The sequence below is a fragment of the Lichenostomus cassidix genome, chromosome 8 (genome assembly GCF_008360975.1).
Source record: "Lichenostomus cassidix isolate B80296 chromosome 8, HeHo_3.0, whole genome shotgun sequence".
In the NCBI taxonomy this organism is placed as follows: Eukaryota; Metazoa; Chordata; class Aves; order Passeriformes; family Meliphagidae; genus Lichenostomus; species Lichenostomus cassidix.
This window is the reverse complement of record NC_139489.1, coordinates 14,034,677-14,053,845: the sequence shown is the minus strand read 5'-3', so window position 1 is coordinate 14,053,845 and position 19,169 is coordinate 14,034,677. Positions and strand designations below refer to the sequence as shown.

Below are 19,169 nucleotides of genomic sequence, written 5' to 3'. Positions count from 1 at the left end.
GCTTCAGATTTAAATCTGTCTCTACCTTAAAGAAGGCTTAAAAAATGATTAAGGAGCATTCCTGTGGTGGTTACTAGAACTGAAATTTCCCAGACGAAGGTGGGAATCATCTTCCAGAGTTCAGTCAAACTGAGCGTAAAAGGCCTTGGTAGCATTTGCCATTCATTCCTAGGTTACTACTTACCTATTTTTACAGTTACACCAGTTTGAACTGAGGTGATACATCAAATACAAACCAAAATGCAATTAATATATTTTATTCTGTTTTCCTAAGCTTTTTCAATTTTTCTTTATAATAAGAAATCAAAATTCTTCATATTAGTGGTAACTCATAATAATGAGGTTACTGATTTAATCAAAGTTTAAGCACTCTTTGGCTAGGCAGATGTTTTTTAATACTTTGATAGGCAGTTAGGGAAAGTTTTTAATTTCTTTCTGAGTGACTCAACCTGGAACAAGCACCTCGTAATAAACTGAACAGAGAAAAAGCATCTTCTGTATATTTAAAATTCTGGTCAAGCACTAGAAATTTAAGACATGGAGCTGAGGCTGCCTTGAAGGCTTCAGTTCTGTCCGTTTTGAAAACATACTATTGTAGTCATATTACACAGAGATCCCTACAGGACTCTGCCTTGATTCAGAACAGCTCATGTCTGTGAATGAAAACTCTGTGATGTTGTTTTAATCTTCGTCATTCAACACCAGCTTGCATTGAGTGCTTGATTTTATGCCTACTATGCTTACTCATTTATTTTCCTCTATAAACTATTTGTCACAGAAGGAACAAGCTATTTCTGTGTAGTGTTGTTACAGCATTTCTTCTAATGTTTGGACTTTTCAGCATGCTTGAGCTGAAGGGCTATCAGCTTACAGAGAGTAAAGGCTCTTGTCTTGAATGAACACACTCCTTAAAAAAATTAAAAGCTTAATGATGTCATCCCTTTCACAGACCTTAAAGGACAAAAATAGAGCATAGCTAAGCACACAGCAATAGCTGGGAGGTAGGACTGAGTCAGCCATGGGAGAGAACTTGGTTCTTTTCCTTTTTTGTATAACTTCCTGGGGGTATGAGGCATAATTAAGTTGTCATGGGTAAACAACATTCTACCCCCTGTCAGTGTAACAGCTCAGTTTTGAATGAACACTTTCGAATTCTAGGTTCTGCTGCATTTATCTTGGCATTAGGAATTGTTGATCCATAGAGGAAAAAAGGGTCATGCCACAGAATGTGTGGCTGGCGCTGGTCCTCAGAGACATGCTGGACCAGTTTTTGTTACTCCAGTCAACAGTGCAGTTTACATTAGGGGAAAACCTTTTACAGTGCAGAACATGGACTCTAGTCTGAAGCTGTACATGGATTTCTAAGTTCATGGGAGTGTTGATAACAGGTCCCAGCTACATGTTGTGTATTAGCATAGCTGGGATTCAGTCCTTGTCCTGCCAGATCCAGCTGTTCTCTGTTGACATCTGTAGGAGCTGAGAATGTATAGCACCATGCAAGACCAGGCTTTCCAAGGGTAGATATACAGCTGTGATGATGTAACTTCAGGCCCTGTTTAGTCACAAACATCTCATTCTGCTTTAAGTCTCACACTGTTTTCCTGAAAACATTTACTCTTCCGCCCTCCAAAGGAAAAAATATCTTGAATTTATGTTTATGTTGTTGCTATGACATTTAGTTAAACTGTATGCAGATGCAGGTTCTGTTAATAAGAGAAAAAGAAATGAACTGTGTACTTCAGTGAACAAAGATTACACTGTGTTTGTATTAAAATGTTGCTATGGCAGTGCATATGGTTTTATTTGCTGGAAATCTCTGGTGGAATGGAAAGAAGTCACATGTATGCAAGACAAGAAATGGCAGCAAAAATATCTCAAAAGAAATACTGAAACTGAAAGGGAAAACACAGATGACATGTAAAACCAGGTAAAAAGAGAGTTATTTATTCTGCTGTCTGTCTGTGGTTTGATAACAAGAGTGTTCTCACTGTGCCTCCATGGGTCTAGAGACCCATGGTACAGTGACTTTGCTGTAGTGATGCTTTTGTTGTGAGAGCTGCTTTCTCTCAGTGGCCTTGTGCATTGTAGCTCTTTTGTTATTGCTTTGGAAGTGAAGTTCCCCTGACTTGGCCTGATTTCACTTCTGCTAACTTTTCCTGCAGGAAAGCATTTTCAGGCTATCTTACTACAGTAGACTTTTTGGCAGGAAAAATCAATAGGGTGATAAAATATGGAAAGCCACTAGAGCTTTGTCTACCTTTGGGGTAAGGGGAAGTCTTTGTGAACTTATGATAAAATGGTGGATTTAATTCCTTTTTTTTAACTGGCACAGTAGTCCTTGTATTTATCTAATCCATTTGCATGAGACTTCTTTTGCATCAGCTGCATCAGTACAGCTGTTCATGTGGTTGCATGACAAACCAGAATGAGTTCAAAATAATCTGCCAGAGAAGGAGGGATAGAAATGAGAAGGGAGAGGGAGTCTTTTTTTAGAGAATAAATTACTACACTGGGAGCTGGCTGGTTCCTGCATCATTCCAGCTGGTGGAAAAGCAAAAGGGTTTTTAAAATCACATTGCCACTTTCTTCCCATCATACCTGTTCTGCCTCAAGGAGATGGAGGAAATGACTGTGAAAGCTGCTTTTCCCTTTCCACTCCTTGCTTCCAGGTTCTCTCCTGGGTCTGTATTGTAGCTCCAGAACTTGTCTCTTTTGCCGAGTGCCAACAGGGAGTAGAGCTGTGCTAATGGGGTAAAAAGTGGATGAGGTGTTGATACTAACAAAAAAGAATGGGTAGGTGGCACTAAAAGCTTGCCAAGAAGTCCCCATCACTTTCACACTGCCAGGAGGGGCAACCCTGTCCTGGGTTGTCCAAACCCAGGCACAGCATGGCCAGCTGGGCAAGGGAGGGGATTGTTCTGCTCTGCTCTGACCTGGGGCAGCCTCACGTCGAGTGCTGGAGGCAGTTTTGGGTGCCATGATATAAGACAAGCTATTGGAGAGTGTAGAAAGGAGGGCAACAAAGGTGCTGAAGGGCCATGAGGAGAAGCTGTGTGAGGAGCAGCTGAGGGCTCTGGGTCTGTTCAGCCTGGAGGAGACTGAGGGGAGACCTCATGGCAGTTACAGCTTCCTCGTGAGGGGAAGAAGAAGGGGAGGTACTGAACTCTTCACTCTTCTGACGTGACAGGACCTAAAGGAATGGCCTGAAGTTGTGTCAGGGAGGTTTAGATTGGATATCAGGAAAAGCTGCTTCACCCAGAGAGTGGCTTGGCTCTGGAACAGGCTCCCTGGGGAAGTGGTCACAGCACCACACTTCCACACGGTATGGGTCTTGGGGTTTCCTGCACATGACCCAGAGTTGGACTTGATGATCCTGTTGTGTCACTTCCAACTTGTCATTTCAGTGATTATGTGATCTAAATTCTCAGTGGTATCTTTGTTGACCTTTTTTCCCAACCTCTACTTTCAGCTGTGCTTGGGCATCCATATTGATTTTAGTGGCATTGTTCCTCTAGAGCACAAATACCTGCCTCTGTAGAGGAAAATACATTTTCCTGTTTCAAGTTCTTAAGGCTTGCTGGTTTTACAGCCATGACAGCTTGATGTCAGATTTTGTCACGTTAATGAACTAAGTAGGATCTAGCCTGGTTGGTTTGAGATACTGAAGGACATGAGTAGTTTCAGAGAAACTGGTGTCTTTGACTTGGCTGGGCTTCTTTTGATCTGGCCTTTGGTGGTCTCAAAACACTGTTGGGCTACATTGCTGACCGTTTCATATGTACTTAAATGGAGTCCCTTCTTTCTGATTGGGATTGCATTTGTCAGGAGGTGAAGTTGTTATTGTACATGTCCCAGCTGGATTTGCATCTGGGCAAATGTGCTTACCCTACCTTTGAATTTCTTCTGTCTTATAAATGAAAACTTACAGAAGATTGTGTAATGTTTTCCTCCTGGATGGTTGCTACATTCCATCCCATAAGTGGTTGTACTTCAAGACAGATGCAGTTGCTTATGTGAATGGTGCCTTGGGGTCTTTCAGGATCTTCTCCAATATAAATTGTGTACACAGAAGTCATGGCTCTATAGTTTTATGGGGGGAAAACCATAGCATAGTGGATGCCATCTATTCAGTTCCTTGGTGTTTGGTCTTTGCAAGATGATAGACAAATGCTTATTGTATAATTTTGTAGTTTGGGGTCTTTTTTTACAGGATTTATATTTTCTAGACTGCAAGTCTCACTGCAGTTCAATGCAGTTGTTTATGCATTGGAGTGCATTTCTAGGTATCTCCAAAGCTAGTTTTGTGTTATTGCTTTGACTCTGACACCACCGTGCTTCTGTGTGCTGCTTTATTTGTGGCTATGTAATACAGAGGAAAAAACTGTGAATGTGAAAACGGGGATATGTTTACATGAAAGAAACTGGCTTTAGGCGGAGCAGCTGGTAAAATTACACAGCCTTCCCTTGCTGTGTGCTGAGCACTTGGAGCCCTGCATCAAAATAGTTTCACTGATTAAACAAGTGAGCTAAATTGTGCACATGCATTTCTGCAGGATCAGCTCACAAGGGCAAGCATCTGGCAAGAACGAGTCTCTGGTGTGACACATTTAACTGCTTCTGTGAAGGTTTGACTTCCAATCATGAATTACTGCTCACTGCAAACTTTTCTGTTTCAGTCCTCAAGACTTGTGAGGGATTTGTGCAGGTTCACTGGACTGGAGATCCTCCTGCAGCAATCCAGCTGGTCACAGGGTCACTGGCTGTTCCTGCATAGCCCCGTGGCTGCCCACGAGTAGCAGGGAGATGCACTGTTCCCAGACAGTGTCCTCCGGAGGGTCAGGCAGGCCAGGGGGCTGATCTGCTGTGGGCTGTGCCATGGGCTCTGCAGTAATCGATGTGTGGATACAGAGATTCTCGCAGCCCCACGAGGTTTCAGAAGTAGCTTGGTTGTCCCACTGACAGTACCATGTCAGCTTTTCCTCCACCTGCTGCTGCTTCAGGAGAGCGAGCTGGCCACATCCCACAATGACTTAGTGGTCATGGAAGTCTGTCTCAGTGTTCGTGCTTTTGTTTCCTGTCACGGAGCACTCACGGAAGCTGAAACTTTGTCTTTACTGTGTTGTTTTTAGTTGTAAGGAAGATTTTATGTTGTAACCGTGATGGCATAGCGCTTACCACCATCAAGCCCCTGTAAATAATCGTGTGGAACACGAGGCTACGCAGTCCTTTCATCCTAAAGCTGTAGTGTGAGGCACGCTCCTTGTGGCGGCAGCACCGGGTTCGGCCGAGCGCCCTGTCCCGCTGCGGGTGCCGTGCCGTGCCGTGCCGTGCCGTGCCGTGCCGTGCCGTGCCGTGCCGTGCCGTGCCGTGCCGTGCCGTGGCTGGGAAGGAGAGCCGAAGGAGCGCAGCAGCCAGCAGAGCGGCCAGGCGAATGGCCGGAGCTGCGGGGCACGGTGCTGGAAGCTGCGCTGGACGCTGCAGCACTGCTGCTCTCCCTCCTGCCGTGTCGGGGCTGCGCTGGCTCTGCCCGGCTCCGGGGAGCTCCACACGGTGCTGGTGGCTTTACTTTCAGGGTTTGAATTCACTCCCAATGTACAGCTTCTTGTCATTATTTATCATATTATATATATTCATTGTACATTATTAATCGTGTTCCTAACTCCTCATCTCCTGGTATTCCTCTGGAAGCAGGATATTGATATTTTAGTTTTTGACACAAAATACAATTATAGTTGTGCTCATTACCTGTAAGCCCTGCTGCTGTACTTCATGGAACCTGAACTTTTAATCCTTTATATATCCACTGCTTAGCGGTTTTTTATTCTGCTGGAACAACAGAGGATATAAAGGTTTCAAAGCAAGGGCAAAGGTGACACATGAAAAATGACAGTGATTCCTTCTATTGTATTGTAAAAAGTAGTTTTGCCATGTAATTGTGAAATGCAGAATAGACGAGAGGACTATATGGATGATGATCAGTTGGTGTGACAGCCCCACTTTGGAAGACTTGCAGATTTTTTAGTGCGATTCATTTTACTCCCTTTATATCAAGATAATTTCACTTAGTGTATTTAATGTTTTTCTGACCTGCCTCTGCAGACTTTTTTCTCCCAACAGTACATTTTTCCAGTGAGCAGAATACAGAACCACCCCTTTACATGGAAAAACCAAAGTTCAGGTTCTAAACCCCAGGACCTGGCTAGAGTCACATTTCAGGCAGCAGTCAGCAGGGCCACTGTTTGTCCGTGACATGCGTGTTACAGGTACTGTCTCTGTGTACAGTATGGTTACACATCCGTGTGATTTTTGGGGAGCTGTTACTTACGTTGGTGTGAAGATGGATGTCATTCAAGTGTAAGTGACAGTGGGGATGGCGAGGAATGTGCCTGCAGCTGCCGGGTGTCTGGGAGCAGTGTGTCCCTCCTCCTCACCCTGCAATAACCCGACACGTAAATCTGGTGCTTTCTCAGCGAGCAGCCCACGAAGTGTTCGGTGCTCGATCTGCGTAGAAGTCAAACAAAAGTGCTTCCTTGCGCTTTACACTTGTGTTGTCAACAAATACTGTACAGACAAGTTTAGGTACAGCGGAGACTGGTGGCCAGGTGGTAAATTCCAAAACAGCTCAAGTTTTGAATGCCTTCAGGGAGAAAACTTGACTGAGCAAAGAGGGAGGGCTGTAATTTCTCAGGCAAAGCATTAGCTGCCAGAGATAAGCTTTGGAGATATTTGGCTATTTATTTTATTGAGATATTTATGTCTAATTAATAAAAATTTGACCCTTAACCAAATCTGCTTTTAACTAATGACCCTGGATGACACCTCTTCACAATACTAAAACCTCAAAATCAGTCTGTTTTTTATGAGCAGCATCTTTCTTACTAAAGAGAAGAGAGAATATTTTGACAGAGAAATACCCACACAAGAAGAAAATACCCTGTTGCAGGTTTCCTTTCATTCTTGATCTGTAGCACAGCTTTAGGCTAACCAGAAGAGTACAGTATTGGATGCTTTCTCAGATCCTGCTCTAGTTCATTTTTTTAAATGTCATTTTTTTACTGCATGCCAACTAGCTCTCTTATTACTCCCTTGCTTAGCCAAATGTCATCTGTGTCCCACAGAGTAGAGTGTAATTGCATATTTAAAAAGTGGGAAGGGGAAGTGAGGAAAATAGTAGCTCCCTTGCTTTCTACTCTATTGGACAAGTACTTGAAATTCCTCACATTCTTCTCTTGTTAACAGTATGTTTACTTTTCATCACTGGGTTATTAGGATTAACAAAAGTCATTGCTTCAAGCTCATTTAATTTGAATTTAGTGAAAGCAAACTACCTCCTGCAGCCTGTAGGAAGCATTCCTCTGCCACAGAAATGTATTAATTTGCAAAAAGCAGCCACCAAAAAACGTGAGACCCGACGGCCACTTCCACCCCAATGTTTAACATCACCATGCATGCACTGCATTCTAATGAAGTACCTTATGTTGCAAATTCCTGGACAGTTTGAATAATCTGACAGTCTAATTAACATTTCAGTCTTACAAAAGATTTGCATTCACTGCCAAGAAGTTCTTTCTGTGTATACTTTCTAGAGCATGGGGTTGCAAACTGCAGACACCCCTTCAAAACATCATTTACCCAAAGAATTAGACTTGGTTTTTTAGTCCATTGCTGCATCTGCAATAGAACTTAACTGTCAGAGAATCTAAACTTTCTAGAATTCAAAGTTTCCACGGAAACCTCTTGCATTTGCTGTATTTAAGTCTGTTGCCTATGAGAATGCTCTACACTAAGAGTAGTTAGGTAAATATTTCTTTATTAAATGATTAATTCCATAAATAAATTCTTTTAATTCATTGAATATAAAATTAAAATCATTTACAACTTATTCCAGTATTACAGGGGCTGGAAGGGATTAAAAAAAAAAACTCAGGAAAAAAACAAACAAACAAAAAGCTACAGTTTGATAAATAAAATACTCAGCTTTAAAACAACTGATTTCTGTTTGCCATTAAACTACAGTTGGTACATAATAGCTGCCACTGTGAACACCCCTCAAGTGCCCACCTCAGGAAGGAATGTAACTTCCAACTTAGTTGGGAAAGGGTGGGAGAAGATTGGAGGGAGGGGGAGAAGCATAGTGTTAAATTGAACAGGATAGAAAAGTTTTCATAACCAGAACAAAACATTTATCTGATCACTTACAAACAGAAAACAGTATATAATTAGATAAGGTGCTCCAAAAAGAAGCAGTAAAGTTGCTCCAGTACTATGAAGCTTTAAGTATGCTTAAATCTCTGTTGCATTAGTGTCCAGTTGCACAGTGCACTCTTGTAACATCTCGATGTTGCCCTCAAATGGGCAAGGCACCACTTCCATCAAAGGTCCTTTCTCCATGGCAGGGTACTTCAAAGTTCTGTTTTGCATCCCACCCCCAACACAACTTAGTCCCTAAATTTATGAATGTCGTTGACTAGTCTGTAGTAGGGATAGGCTTCGTTTGCATGCGGACAGTTGTAGTTGCATCGGCAGGATTGGATCATCATGACACTCTTGGTGAAGGTTTCCCCGTCATCGCAGCGGAACCTGACCTTGACAGTCCTGGTCTGCTGGGGTGTGCAGCACCTGCCATCCACGCAGGAGCCACAGTACTTGGGGCGGTACTTCTTCACACTGGAACATCCAGCATAAGTAAACTTCACTGGGGAGGGGGACTTCCTTGTCTTGGTACACTTTTTTCCCTTCTGTAAAGGAAAGGCGGTAACATTATTAGCGGGAGATTCTTTTCCAGCCTTTGCTGCCTACCTAAAGCAGCTTAGAAAGAAGAGGAACACCAGAAGAGTCTGTATTTACCTTCAGGGAGGCATAGCTGGGCTGGCCACATGGCCTCACTTCACATATCCTGGTCTCTTTGATGAGCTTGCAGTCAGAGTTGTCGTTTGTCACCCTTGTGGAGATGCCAGTTCCACACGTCTTTGAGCACTGGGACCACGAGGTTGTTTGCACAATGCATTTGGGATTCTCAAAAGCTCGGCTTTGTGGCTCGGATCCAAAAACTGGAAAAGAAAAGGAGGGGTTAGTCTATATTCTCTCACTAGGTTTCTTTCTTTCCCTTGGGGTCTAAGGAGTCACATAGCCACCCTCTGGCCTCCCCCCCTTAACTGTCATACAGATAAACCCACACTCACCAGGCAGCATTTTCAGGCCTCCTTTCACAATGGCAATTAGCTCATTATTCCTGGTTAGTTCGCCTTCAGAATCATCCGGACCAAACTCTTTGCTGAAAAAGCCTTCCAGCTCCTCCAGCGCATCCTTGCTTTCGTCACAGACCCACTCCTCGCAGCACTGCCCGGGGACTTTGACCAGCCTGGGGCTGGAGCAGCCCAGGTTGGGAAGAGAGAGCTCCTGCGGGCAGAGCGGGATGCAGCCCACAGCTCCATCTATGCACGTACACTGGTGTTTACAGTTCGGCTGGAAGCTCTCGCCGTTCTGGTAGATTTTGGAGTTATATTCACACGGTCTTCCCTCGGACTGTGCTGCAGAGATCAACAGGAAGGGAAAGAAGGGAGTGAGCGGCGGGAATCGCTGGTTTAAGCACAGGTATTTGCTGGTCTGTTAAACTCAATGTACGGCGGAGCTCCCTACAACCCCCCGGGGACGCGGGGCCAGAACAATAACTTAGTCAGGAATCACTTTTCCTTATGTGCGTTTAGCGGAGCCCAGACATACTGAATCGCATTCCAGACTGCTGAAGTCATGTGCCTTTCTGCCAAGCTACCGACAACAAAGCATAACCATACATGGGCTCGAAATTACCGAACCCCGGCACCGCGGGGCGCGGGGTCCGTCCCGGGGGAGCGGGGTCGCCGCTTACCTCTGCAGATGCCCTTCAGCGCGGAGGGGCTGGCCCCGAAGTTGCACTCCAGTCCCTTGGTGTGGTCGCAGGGCTGCGATCGGCTGCAGTCCTCGTTCAGCTGCTTGGCGCAGACCTTGCAGCAGCCGCAGCCGTCCGGCACCAGCCCCACGCCCGGGGCGCACTGCGGCGCGGCCGCCGGGCACTGGCACACGGCGGGGCAGGGCGAGCCCAGAGCCTGCGGAGCGGAGCGGAGCGTCCGGTGAGCGCCTGGAGCCGAGCGGAGCCACCCGACCCGCCTCCTCTCCCTCCCTCTCCCGGACCTCGGGAAGAGCCGCGGCACTTACCAGGCGGGCCAGGCAGAGGAGAGCGGCCGCCAGAGCGGGACGGGTGCCCGCGGAGCCCATGTCCAGCGCCGGTGCAGCGGGAGCCCGTGAGAGAGCGGAGCGGGAGCGCGGCCGGCGCGGTCTGAGGCAGCGGCGGGCGCCACCGCCTTATATAGGGCGCGGGGCCGCCGCGTGCGCCGCGGCGCTGACGTCGCGCGTTCCGGGCCGCGGCCGCGTCCAGCGCTCGCGGCATCCCAGGAATGCGGCTGGCGCGCGCCGCGGCCGCCCCGCCCCGCCCCGTCTCCCGGCCCCGGCCGCCGGCAGTACGGCGGGGGGTCTGCGCCCGGGCCTCTGCGCCTCACGGGCTGTGCGCCCCACGGGCATTGCGCCTCACGGGCATTGCGCCCCACGGGCATTGCGCCTCACGGGCTGTGCGCCCCACGGGCATTGCGCCTCACGGGCTGTGCGCCTCACGGGCATTGCGCCTCACGGGCATTGCGCCTCACGGCCTCTGCGCCCCACGGGCTGTGCGCCTTACGGGCATTGCGCCTCACGGGCATTGCGCCTCACGGGCATTGCGCCCCACGGCCTCTGCGCCTCACGGCCTCTGCGCTCCTTGCCCCGCACGGATGCGCCCGGCCGCGAGGCTGTCGCCGGAGGGGCCGTTCGCACCCGGGGCCGTTCGCACCCGGGGCCGTTCGCACCCGGGGCCGTGCTGGTGGCGCCCCGCGACCGGCCACCTGCGCGAGCGGCGGCGGGCGAGCTCCCCGGCGTGCCGTCAGCGCCCGCGGCTGCTCCGGCTGTGGCACTGCCCGCAGGGCCGCCCGGCCGTGCCGGGGTTCGCTCCGTGCTGCTGCCGTGCGAGCGAGCGAGAATCCGAGCGATTCCCGGGGAGCGGAGCTCGGGAGCCTGGCGATGCCCGGCGGCACCGAGGGGCCACGAACGGGACGGCACGGAGCGAACCCCCCGTCAGCCCGTGTATCCCCGGGTTCAGTGTCCCTCACTCAAGTTGGGCGCCCTTGAATTGTATTCCCTTTCTAAAGTTTAATATTTGGGGCTAGGGAGGAGAGTTTTAGCTTCTGTTGTGGCGTCTTTTCTTTTCCTGGCTGTAAGTACTTCCAGATGGGATTTAGACCCCAGACGTAACAATATTTCCATATTTGGTATAGCAGTAGTCCGCATTTTTCACATTTTTCTGCTCTGTTATCCAACCACAAAGCATTCTTGACAGCTTCAGATGTTGTTAAATATAGCCTTAACTTCTGTTCCCAGGGCAGGAAATTCTTTGGAATTCCTGTTTTTCACGCAATCTGTCTATCATGATTTAGGAGAACTGTGCTGGAGGAGCCAACTGGCGTTCCGCAGCAGCTCACTCCTTTATTGAAATAGCCCAGCAGTTGGGTCTGCTGCCCAAAGGCGTTACAATGAGTCCCCATTCCTGGGATTTTTCTTTGCAAATGAGATTACTGTTCCCAACACAAGTTTGGGGTTTTCTTGTCGCCTTCAAGGCTGGAAGGTAGAGAAGCGGATTCAACGGACAGGCGAAAGCTTGCACAAACCCCTCCAAAGCCCATGGAAGGTGGAGAGGGAGGGGGCGAGGGGAAAGCGGGGAGGGAGGAATGCGGAGAGGAGGGATGCGATTAACCTGGTGGCGGCATTCCCATACAGCGGGTGTCCCTGCGTGCCGCCCGCCGGACGGGCAGCCGGGGAGGGGTGGCAGCGGCTGCCCCGCCGCTCGGAGGAGCCGAGCACGGACATCTCGTCGCCTGCCCTGGGCCGCGGCCGAAAGGCTGACAGAAAGGACGGTGCGCAGGGCTCCGGTAAGTGCCGCTCCCGGGGCCGCGGGCCCGTGTGCTGCTCCCCGTGCATTCCCACAGCGGCGGGAAGGATGAGGCACCCTGTGGGACCTTGCCCGGGCCGCAGGAGGGGGATCGTTGGGGGCCTGTCCGGGGCGGCGGGAGCGCTGCGGGTGCCGCGGCGGCAGCGCCGGTGGTCTCGCCTGGCCATGGCGCACCTGCGGCTGCCGGCCCAACCCCGGGGGCGCGGGGCCGTGAGGACAGCCCGGCTGTGCCCCCAGCACCGCCGCTCCGGGGCTGCACGGGGTGGGCGCTGTGGGACGGGGCGGGATCCCCGCGGAGGGATGCCGTGACCCGGGACGGGACGGGGCGGGGCGGTGCCGTGGGTGTCCCGCAGGTCACGGCGGCTGGCCGGGCTGCGGAGCCCAGCCCCGATCTCCTCCTCCGCCTCCTCAGGGATGTCCCCGCGGCCCTGGCCGTGCCCGGCAGAGCGGCTCGTGTGCGCAGCACTGCCCACCTCCTCCCGCCGCTGGCCAGGCCCATGCCCGGCCAGGCCTGCTGGAGAGCTCCCCTTGTAGGGCTTTTGCCCTCCTCAGTTTCTTGTCTTCATGGTTTTCTTTCCATTCAGTTAAACTGGATCGACATTTTACTTTGTGGTGATTTGGGGGAGTTGGGAAAGGTGAGAGGATGAAAGCTCCAGCCACTCTTTGCCCAGAATCTGTGCTCCAGAAAGCGGCAGCGATTTTGTGATAGTCCTTAGTGATATGCAGCTGTCTTGGAGACTGCCAATATGTACCATGCAGTGCCATTTCTGATGACAGGAGTTGTTTTATGTGTCCATCAGGAATTGGAGAGAGACCACCGGTAAGCTTTGATGGTTGCCAGTAATGGCAGTAATGACTTGCCATCCCTCCTGATTTGACTGAGCCCCAGCTGGTGACAAGGAGGGACAGGGCTCTGTGCCATTTCCAGACTCCAAGCTATCCACTGCACTGGTCTCCCCTTGGTTTTACAGGTGTTTGAGTTTTTCTGTGGTACTTTAGTTTTAAAAATCCAAAGTACTTTTTAAATGGGGAATCTGACTTGTACCTTTATCCCAGGATGACTCTTAGCACAGCAGCATTATGATGAGGAGGAAAACATTTGTGATTCAACATCTTGATTAATGAAAATTTTCAAAAAAATTCAAAAAATTTTGAAAAAGAAGACGCTAACACACCATTGCATGCATAAATTTGCTACCTTTGCTTTTCAGGTATTTATGCAAACACTTGTTTGTTTAATTACATCTAATTTAAGGACATGCACCAAGCATTATGCTTTGATCTATGACTTTCACAACATTCAGCAAATGCCACAGGGAAAGTCAATGAATAGCACCTTTTCTCACTTGGTTTCATGTCTTACCACATATTCACACAACTTTGATGGGAAACTGTGACTGAACCTACATCTGCTCAAGGAAAGGTCACTTCGAAAGCTTTGAAGAACCTTTTAACAAACCTGTCCTGAATTTCAAGTAGTTGACAACACTTGAGATAGGTTGAGTTTCTTTGGAGATCAGATTAGACTGTGACCCTTTCCCTGCACACACTTCCCTGTCTTAAACCATGACCCAGCATTTACACTCCAGGCTGTGCCTAAATATCCTGGATATACATGAAGGAACAGGAAGAAGTTTGGAGTATCTTCCTTTTTTAGATTTTGTTCGGTGTAATGTGCTGTTCCAGACCTTTGCTGGGCTAAGAGAACTGGGAAATACCCCCTGCTTCATGTAATGAAGAGTATTTTACTGGTTTCTCCCTTTCTGTGCTGTAGGGAATCACTGGGACCTTGGCTAATGCAAAGCAGGAATTTGAAACTGTTGACTTACATAGCATCTATTATAAATTTACTGAGTATATCTTGTCATTTTCACAGGCCTGTGTCTCTCCAGGGAAAGGACTTTCCAGAGAAACAAATCAAGAAAAAAATAACTGGCCTAATTTCCCTCTACTCAGCATCAGTTTTTCACAGCTGTACATTGTGACCATGGAGCAGCATGGAAGGCTGTGTGGGACAAAGGCTCCCCCAGGTGCTGGTGCTCCCACTGACGGTAAGTATCCAGCACCAAACTGGAGCACACCAGAGGTTTACAACCACGTGGACTCTGGAGAAAGATCTTATTAAATCCAGCATCCAGCCCTTTTTGGTACTGTGCTTAATTTCCTCTTTCTCGTTCTCTTTTTCTTTGGCCGATCCATTGCTGTGTGTTTCTTCCATCTCTCTTACTCTTCCTTCTCTTTTTTCCTGTTCCAGTCTTTCCCCTCCTCTGGCATGTCCTGGTTTTGGCTGGGATAAAGTTAATTTTCTTCCTAGTAGCTGGTACATTGCTATGTTTTGGGTTTAGGATGAGAAGAATGTTGATAGCACACAGTTTCAGTTGTTGTTGAGCAGTGCTTACATTAAGTTGAGGACTTTTCATATCCTCCCCCCACCCCACCAATGAGGCTGGGAAGCAGAAGAAGCTGGGAGAAGACAGAGCAGGGACAGCTGATCCCAGCTGGCCAAAGGGACATTCCATATCATATGACACACGGTCAGTATGTAAACTGGGGGGAAGCTGGCCGGGGGACACTGCTTGGGAACTGGCTGGACACTGGTCAGGAGCTGGTGGGAAATCGCGTTGGGCATCACTTGTTTTGTATGTTCCAATTCTTTTATCATTATTATTATTATTCCATCCTTTTCTGTTCTATTAAACTGTCTTCACCTAAACCCATGAATTGTACTGTTTTTCCCAACTCTCTCCCCCACTGCTCTGCAGTCCATGAGCAGCTCTGTGGTGTTTAGCTGCCTGCCGGGTTAAACCACGACAGTGTTTACCTACCTTGGGCTGGGCCTCTCCCGCAGCCCCTGCCAGCCCGCTGGTTCCTGCTGCACTAAATCAGTCCTCCCGGAGTCAATGGCTCCTCTCAGTCACTCACAGGAGGTGCAAATCCAGTGGGGCAAATTAAGCATAGCATTGCACAGGCAGAGCAGCCAAGCAGCCAGGAGGCTTTGGCAGCTAAAATTCAAGTGGGTTCAGAAGTTTTTCCTTGCTTTGATTTGCTCAGAGTTTATGCTGAATTCTTTTGAGTATGGCATTTCCTATTTGTTTTCTTCCTCTTCCCTACTGCCCTCCCTTCAGCTATGCTCATGCCTGTCAGTTTTTGTACAGTCTGTGCCTTGCCTGTGGTTTCTAATATTTGGGAGGTTTGCTTTGCAGTATTTGTGCACTGAGAGAGTGTGCTGCATTTTCCTCTGGCTGCTGTCAAGGTGTCATGGAGGTTCCCATTCTGTGGAAGTACAAGGAGGACTTGTGAGCCTCCTCATCCAGCAGGGAAACAGAGAAGGAAAATTTGATGTCATATTCAGTTGTGCCTATTGCTGATTCGGTGTGTGAACTGCATAGCTACACTTACAGCTTACATGAATACAAGGATACCTGCAACTTACATGGATGTGAGGGACACAGCAATGTGACAGAGGCAGGAAGCATCTCTGCTGATGCTCCTGTTGAACCCCTGACAGGCAGTGTCTATGCACTGCATGGCTTCCTCACACACAGCTGGATGCAGAAACCTGGAGCAGTTACAGCCAGCTCCTGCTTAGCTCCTCCTGCCCACTCAGAGACTCACAATGCCTTTGTCATGGTCGTTCAAGAATCTGACATTAACTTTATTTCAGCACCAACAACTACCATTACCTCAGTGAGATGGGTGAGTAACTTACACATGTTCACCTACTCCCATGCAGGTGTACTTCAACACTAGGCTACATTCAGAAGATGCAGTTTGCATCAAGCACATCCCTATAGCTGAAGTTTGCAATGAAAAGACTATTGTGGGCTGTGTATCTCCATGTCACAAAATAATCCAGTGGTCCTAGCTAGCACCTGGCTGCACACAGATTTCTTAGTTATGTGTGTTGTTTTCATCCTATGCAGTCATGAAATTTGCAGAAGGTAGTACAGCCTGTAACCTCTTTATAAATTCCAGAAAAGAATTAATAAAATCTCATGACTTTCATGTCAGGCGCATACAGAGGTTCTTTCCCAGAGTTTGCTGAGATAAAGGTCTCAGACAGAGATTTCACTGCAGAGAATTAATGATCCCAAGTGACCCCAGTAGAAACAACTTTAAACTTTAGTCTTCAGAGTGGAGGATTTCCCTGTGGAGCAATGCATGTGAACTGACATCTGCTGAGACAAAATAACCAACATCAGAAGAAAGTTGCTCATGATTGTAAAGAGTTACTGGAGCCAGCTGAACCTGCGATTGCATTCAGTTGGGCTGTGCTCAAGAAATCCTCGATCCAAGCACACTTCCAGGCTGTGATCCATAATGGTTGTCAGCTGCTGTCTGCCTTAGTCTACAGCTTAACTGCACCTTGGAGACAACCAGCTCCTGCTTGTATCTGCACTGTGGGACTGTCTGCCCAGAGCACGCTCTCTTTGGTAGGTTCAGGCTTGTTTGTTTTCTTTTTCTACATTTGAAATACATGGCAAGCTCTTATTTTCCTGGAAGCGCTGTATTTCATTATTATTAATAATTATATCTACATTTCCTTAAGGTTAGTCTGTGTCAAAGGTACAGGAACCCTTTGCCTTCCTGCTGATGCTTTCCTGTCCTCCCTCCCTCCCTCCCTGCTGTTTATGACCTGACAGAATAGTCTGCTCTCACTGACAGGTGGACATTCAAAGGAGTTGCCTAGCCTTTGATTTTAATAACAGTTTTTTTGTAGCTGTTTTCTTGAGGGGAAAAAAAAAAAAGTATTGATTAATTTTTTTTTTCTTTGCACACAAATGAGAGGAGAGGCCTTCTCTGTCAGGGTGCTGAACATGCTCTGCCACACAGTGCTTTCTATCACTCACTGCACTTTCTAGGCTAGCTGCTGGAAATGTCACAGGATTAATTTTCAGAATTCCCTGAGGTGCCTGTTTTTGGACAGGTGCCTGGCTTTGTCCAAAATCATTACTCATTCTCTGTTACTAAAACACAGTGAAATTTTAGTTGTGTTTGCTGCATTACTGTTCTTTTCTATCCTGCTCCATCTGGACTCCTACATTTTGCCCCCCAGTATGCTATGTGAGCACCCTGCAGTGGCAGCTAGCTGTGTTCTTCTCTTGGGCATGCTTATTTCATGGCACACATAGGCTAAGTGATGCAAGGAAGCCAGCCACAACTTCTTCCAGGGATACTCCACTGCTGGAAATCAGTTGCTCTGCCTCTTGCTTCTAGTCTGTGATAGTGCAGTGGAAAAATCAATAGCAGACAAATAATTAGACACGATGTCATCCTTGCAGATAGGGAGGACTTGCTGGAAGCCAGCAGATCATGTATGTGCCTTAAAAATACTTGTGGAGATGGAGTTATGATCCAAGAATGTGCAAATAGCTGCCCATCCCAGTGTTACGTGCCTGTGATTGGGAAGAAGTGCTAAACCATCTCTAGACTTGATTAGTATCCAACCACCAAAGATTTGTCTTGTTCTGGGGAGCTGGTTGGGGTGATTTTTCTAGGTGAGCAAAGAAGAAACTACATGAATGTAATGTTTTCTTACCTTTTCTCTGCTGGGGATTAAAATAAAACTGGAGGGAGGCAGCTGGTAAGAGCTGGTGGGCTGCTCTGAGGAAGGGTCCACACCTGGGCTCCATGCAGCAGTTGTGTGCAGTGCCTCAGGGAGAAGGATACCTCTCTGAGCCAGCCAGGAAACCTGTCTATTGCCCACTGTTTTTCCAGGGACCAATGTCTTCAGGAAGTAAAAGCTTAGCAGGGGCTATCAGCAGGCTACTTTGGTGCAGAGACTTTTTAGTGATTGCATTAACATCACTTTTTCTGTTGTTGTACATAAATTATGGCTCCTAGTATCAGTGTTGAGATGAAAGCAGAAGCTCTTCTGCATTAAAAGCTAGCTGATACATTGATTGTAAAAGAAAATTAGTGCTGGCCACCAGCTATTTACTTTCAGAGAAGTTTGCTTTTGTATTTTAATTCTTTGACACTTTGCATCCATCTCTATTTTTTGTATGCAGTCTGCTACATGTTTGCCACTGTCCTGTCTCACTGCCTAACCTGGAGTCTGCTTCTGAAACCCGCCATGAGCTCAGATTACAGAGTTATAGGATAATTTAGGATCAGAGCAGAAAAATAGTAGATATGATGGGTCTTTCAGGTGAGCAGGGTGTGATAACATGATAATAATTTGTAACTGGTTGTGAGAGGAGAGCCTCTGGTTTCAATGATGTACCCATGCAGCCTTTAACAGTGCCATGTCAAAATAAAAATCATTGATTAAAAGTGTGCCTTGCTTGTGCTGCTAAAAACACTTCTAGATTATACACACTGAAAACAGCAAATATTTAATGTACAGGTTTACTTTTCCTGGTTTATAGAGAGCTCTGTGGGCCTGACAGAGCAGTAGACAGATGTGTTTATAGCGCGCTCCCCGGGCAGGCACAATGCTGCAGTGTTTGGCCTGTGAGCTCTGCAGGGACATGCTTTCAAAAAATAAAAGTGTTCCATTTACACTGGGGCGAAAAAAATCCTGAGAATGTTTCTATTAATATTAGCTGGTGTAAAATCCCAAATTCTATGTTTCAGGCCTTACATACTTCAGAAATAGAGGGCTGGATGGTGGGGACGTGGGATAAGAAGTGTTTCCTTGCTTACATAGCCAGGGCATGGGACAGTCTTGGTGGCAGCTCTTCTGGCAGGAGAAGATGGTTATTGCTGAAATGTCCCTGATGTGGGTGGGGTGGGAAATGAAGAGTTCAGGAGTGACCAGAGCAGGGCAGCAAAGCCTGTGCATGGGGAGGCATGGGGAGGCCAGCATGCAGTGCTTGTGGTTTTCCACAGACAAAGAGGTGGTGCTCAGGACCATGTCTGAAATCCTGGATGTTTATCAGAAGGCATATTTCTAAAAGGTGAGAGGAACCAGGTGCTGTGGGGAAAGCAAAATGTGCAGAGCCCTTCCCACCCAATAGGATGGACACACCTCCTACACACGTGAGATGCTGACAGGATTGGTGGGGAGCCCACTTCCACATTCAGGGAGATTTTTTTGGTTGGGTTTTTGATTTTGGTTGTTTGGGTTTTGGTTTTTATTTTGTTTGGTTTGGTTTCTTTTGTGTGTGTGCTTTTGGATGGTTAGTTGGTTTTTGTTTTGTTGTGGGTTTTT

General features: G+C 47.6%; 2 protein-coding genes across 5 annotated transcripts; one reads left to right on the top strand and one right to left on the bottom strand.

Moving 5' to 3' along the window:
• Positions 1-7,793: 7,793 nt before the first annotated feature.
• CCN1 (cellular communication network factor 1) lies at positions 7,794-10,343 on the bottom strand. The gene is made up of 5 exons (XM_085067990.1): positions 10,195-10,343; positions 9,869-10,085; positions 9,183-9,530; positions 8,848-9,050; positions 7,794-8,738 (listed from the first exon to the last, which is right to left on the bottom strand). Exons 1-5 carry the CDS (start codon positions 10,252-10,254, stop codon positions 8,439-8,441), a joined length of 1,128 nt encoding a protein of 375 aa, XP_084924116.1. The 5' UTR covers positions 10,255-10,343; the 3' UTR covers positions 7,794-8,438.
• Positions 10,344-10,853: 510 nt separating this feature from the next.
• Positions 10,854-18,289, top strand: LOC146433887 (uncharacterized). 4 transcript variants are annotated; one of them, XR_014853745.1, is made up of 3 exons: positions 10,854-11,281; positions 11,842-11,993; positions 12,598-14,726. XR_014853745.1 is itself a non-coding variant. In XM_085067989.1 (3 exons), the coding sequence occupies exons 1-3, from the start codon at positions 11,793-11,795 to the stop codon at positions 18,117-18,119; spliced, it is 471 nt and encodes a 156-aa protein (XP_084924115.1). In that variant the 5' UTR covers positions 11,778-11,792; the 3' UTR covers positions 18,120-18,289. The 4 variants fall into 4 exon arrangements, 1 of the variants encoding a protein (XP_084924115.1); XR_014853746.1 differs by lacking the exon at positions 10,854-11,281 and adding an exon at positions 18,025-18,289 and having other exon boundaries at positions 11,778-11,993; positions 12,598-14,547; XM_085067989.1 differs by lacking the exon at positions 10,854-11,281 and adding an exon at positions 18,025-18,289 and having other exon boundaries at positions 11,778-11,993; positions 13,890-14,064.
• Positions 18,290-19,169: the final 880 nt, after the last annotated feature.

Bases quoted from the DNA above. Each gene is read 5' to 3' on its own strand.
- LOC146433887 (XM_085067989.1), top strand. From the start codon at position 11,793: ATGCGGAGAGGAGGGATGCGATTAACCTGGTGGCGGCATTCCCATACA. The intron at 11,994-13,889 runs GTAAGTGCCGCT...TCATTTTCACAG, and splicing joins GGACGGTGCGCAGGGCTCCG to GCCTGTGTCTCTCCAGGGAA. The intron at 14,065-18,024 runs GTAAGTATCCAG...TTTTGTATGCAG, and splicing joins TGCTGGTGCTCCCACTGACG to TCTGCTACATGTTTGCCACT.
- CCN1 (XM_085067990.1), bottom strand. From the start codon at position 10,254: ATGGGCTCCGCGGGCACCCGTCCCGCTCTGGCGGCCGCTCTCCTCTGC. The intron at 10,086-10,194 runs GTAAGTGCCGCG...TCCGCTCCGCAG, and splicing joins TCCTCTGCCTGGCCCGCCTG to GCTCTGGGCTCGCCCTGCCC. The intron at 9,051-9,182 runs GTGAGTGTGGGT...TTTCTTTTCCAG, and splicing joins AGGCCTGAAAATGCTGCCTG to TTTTTGGATCCGAGCCACAA.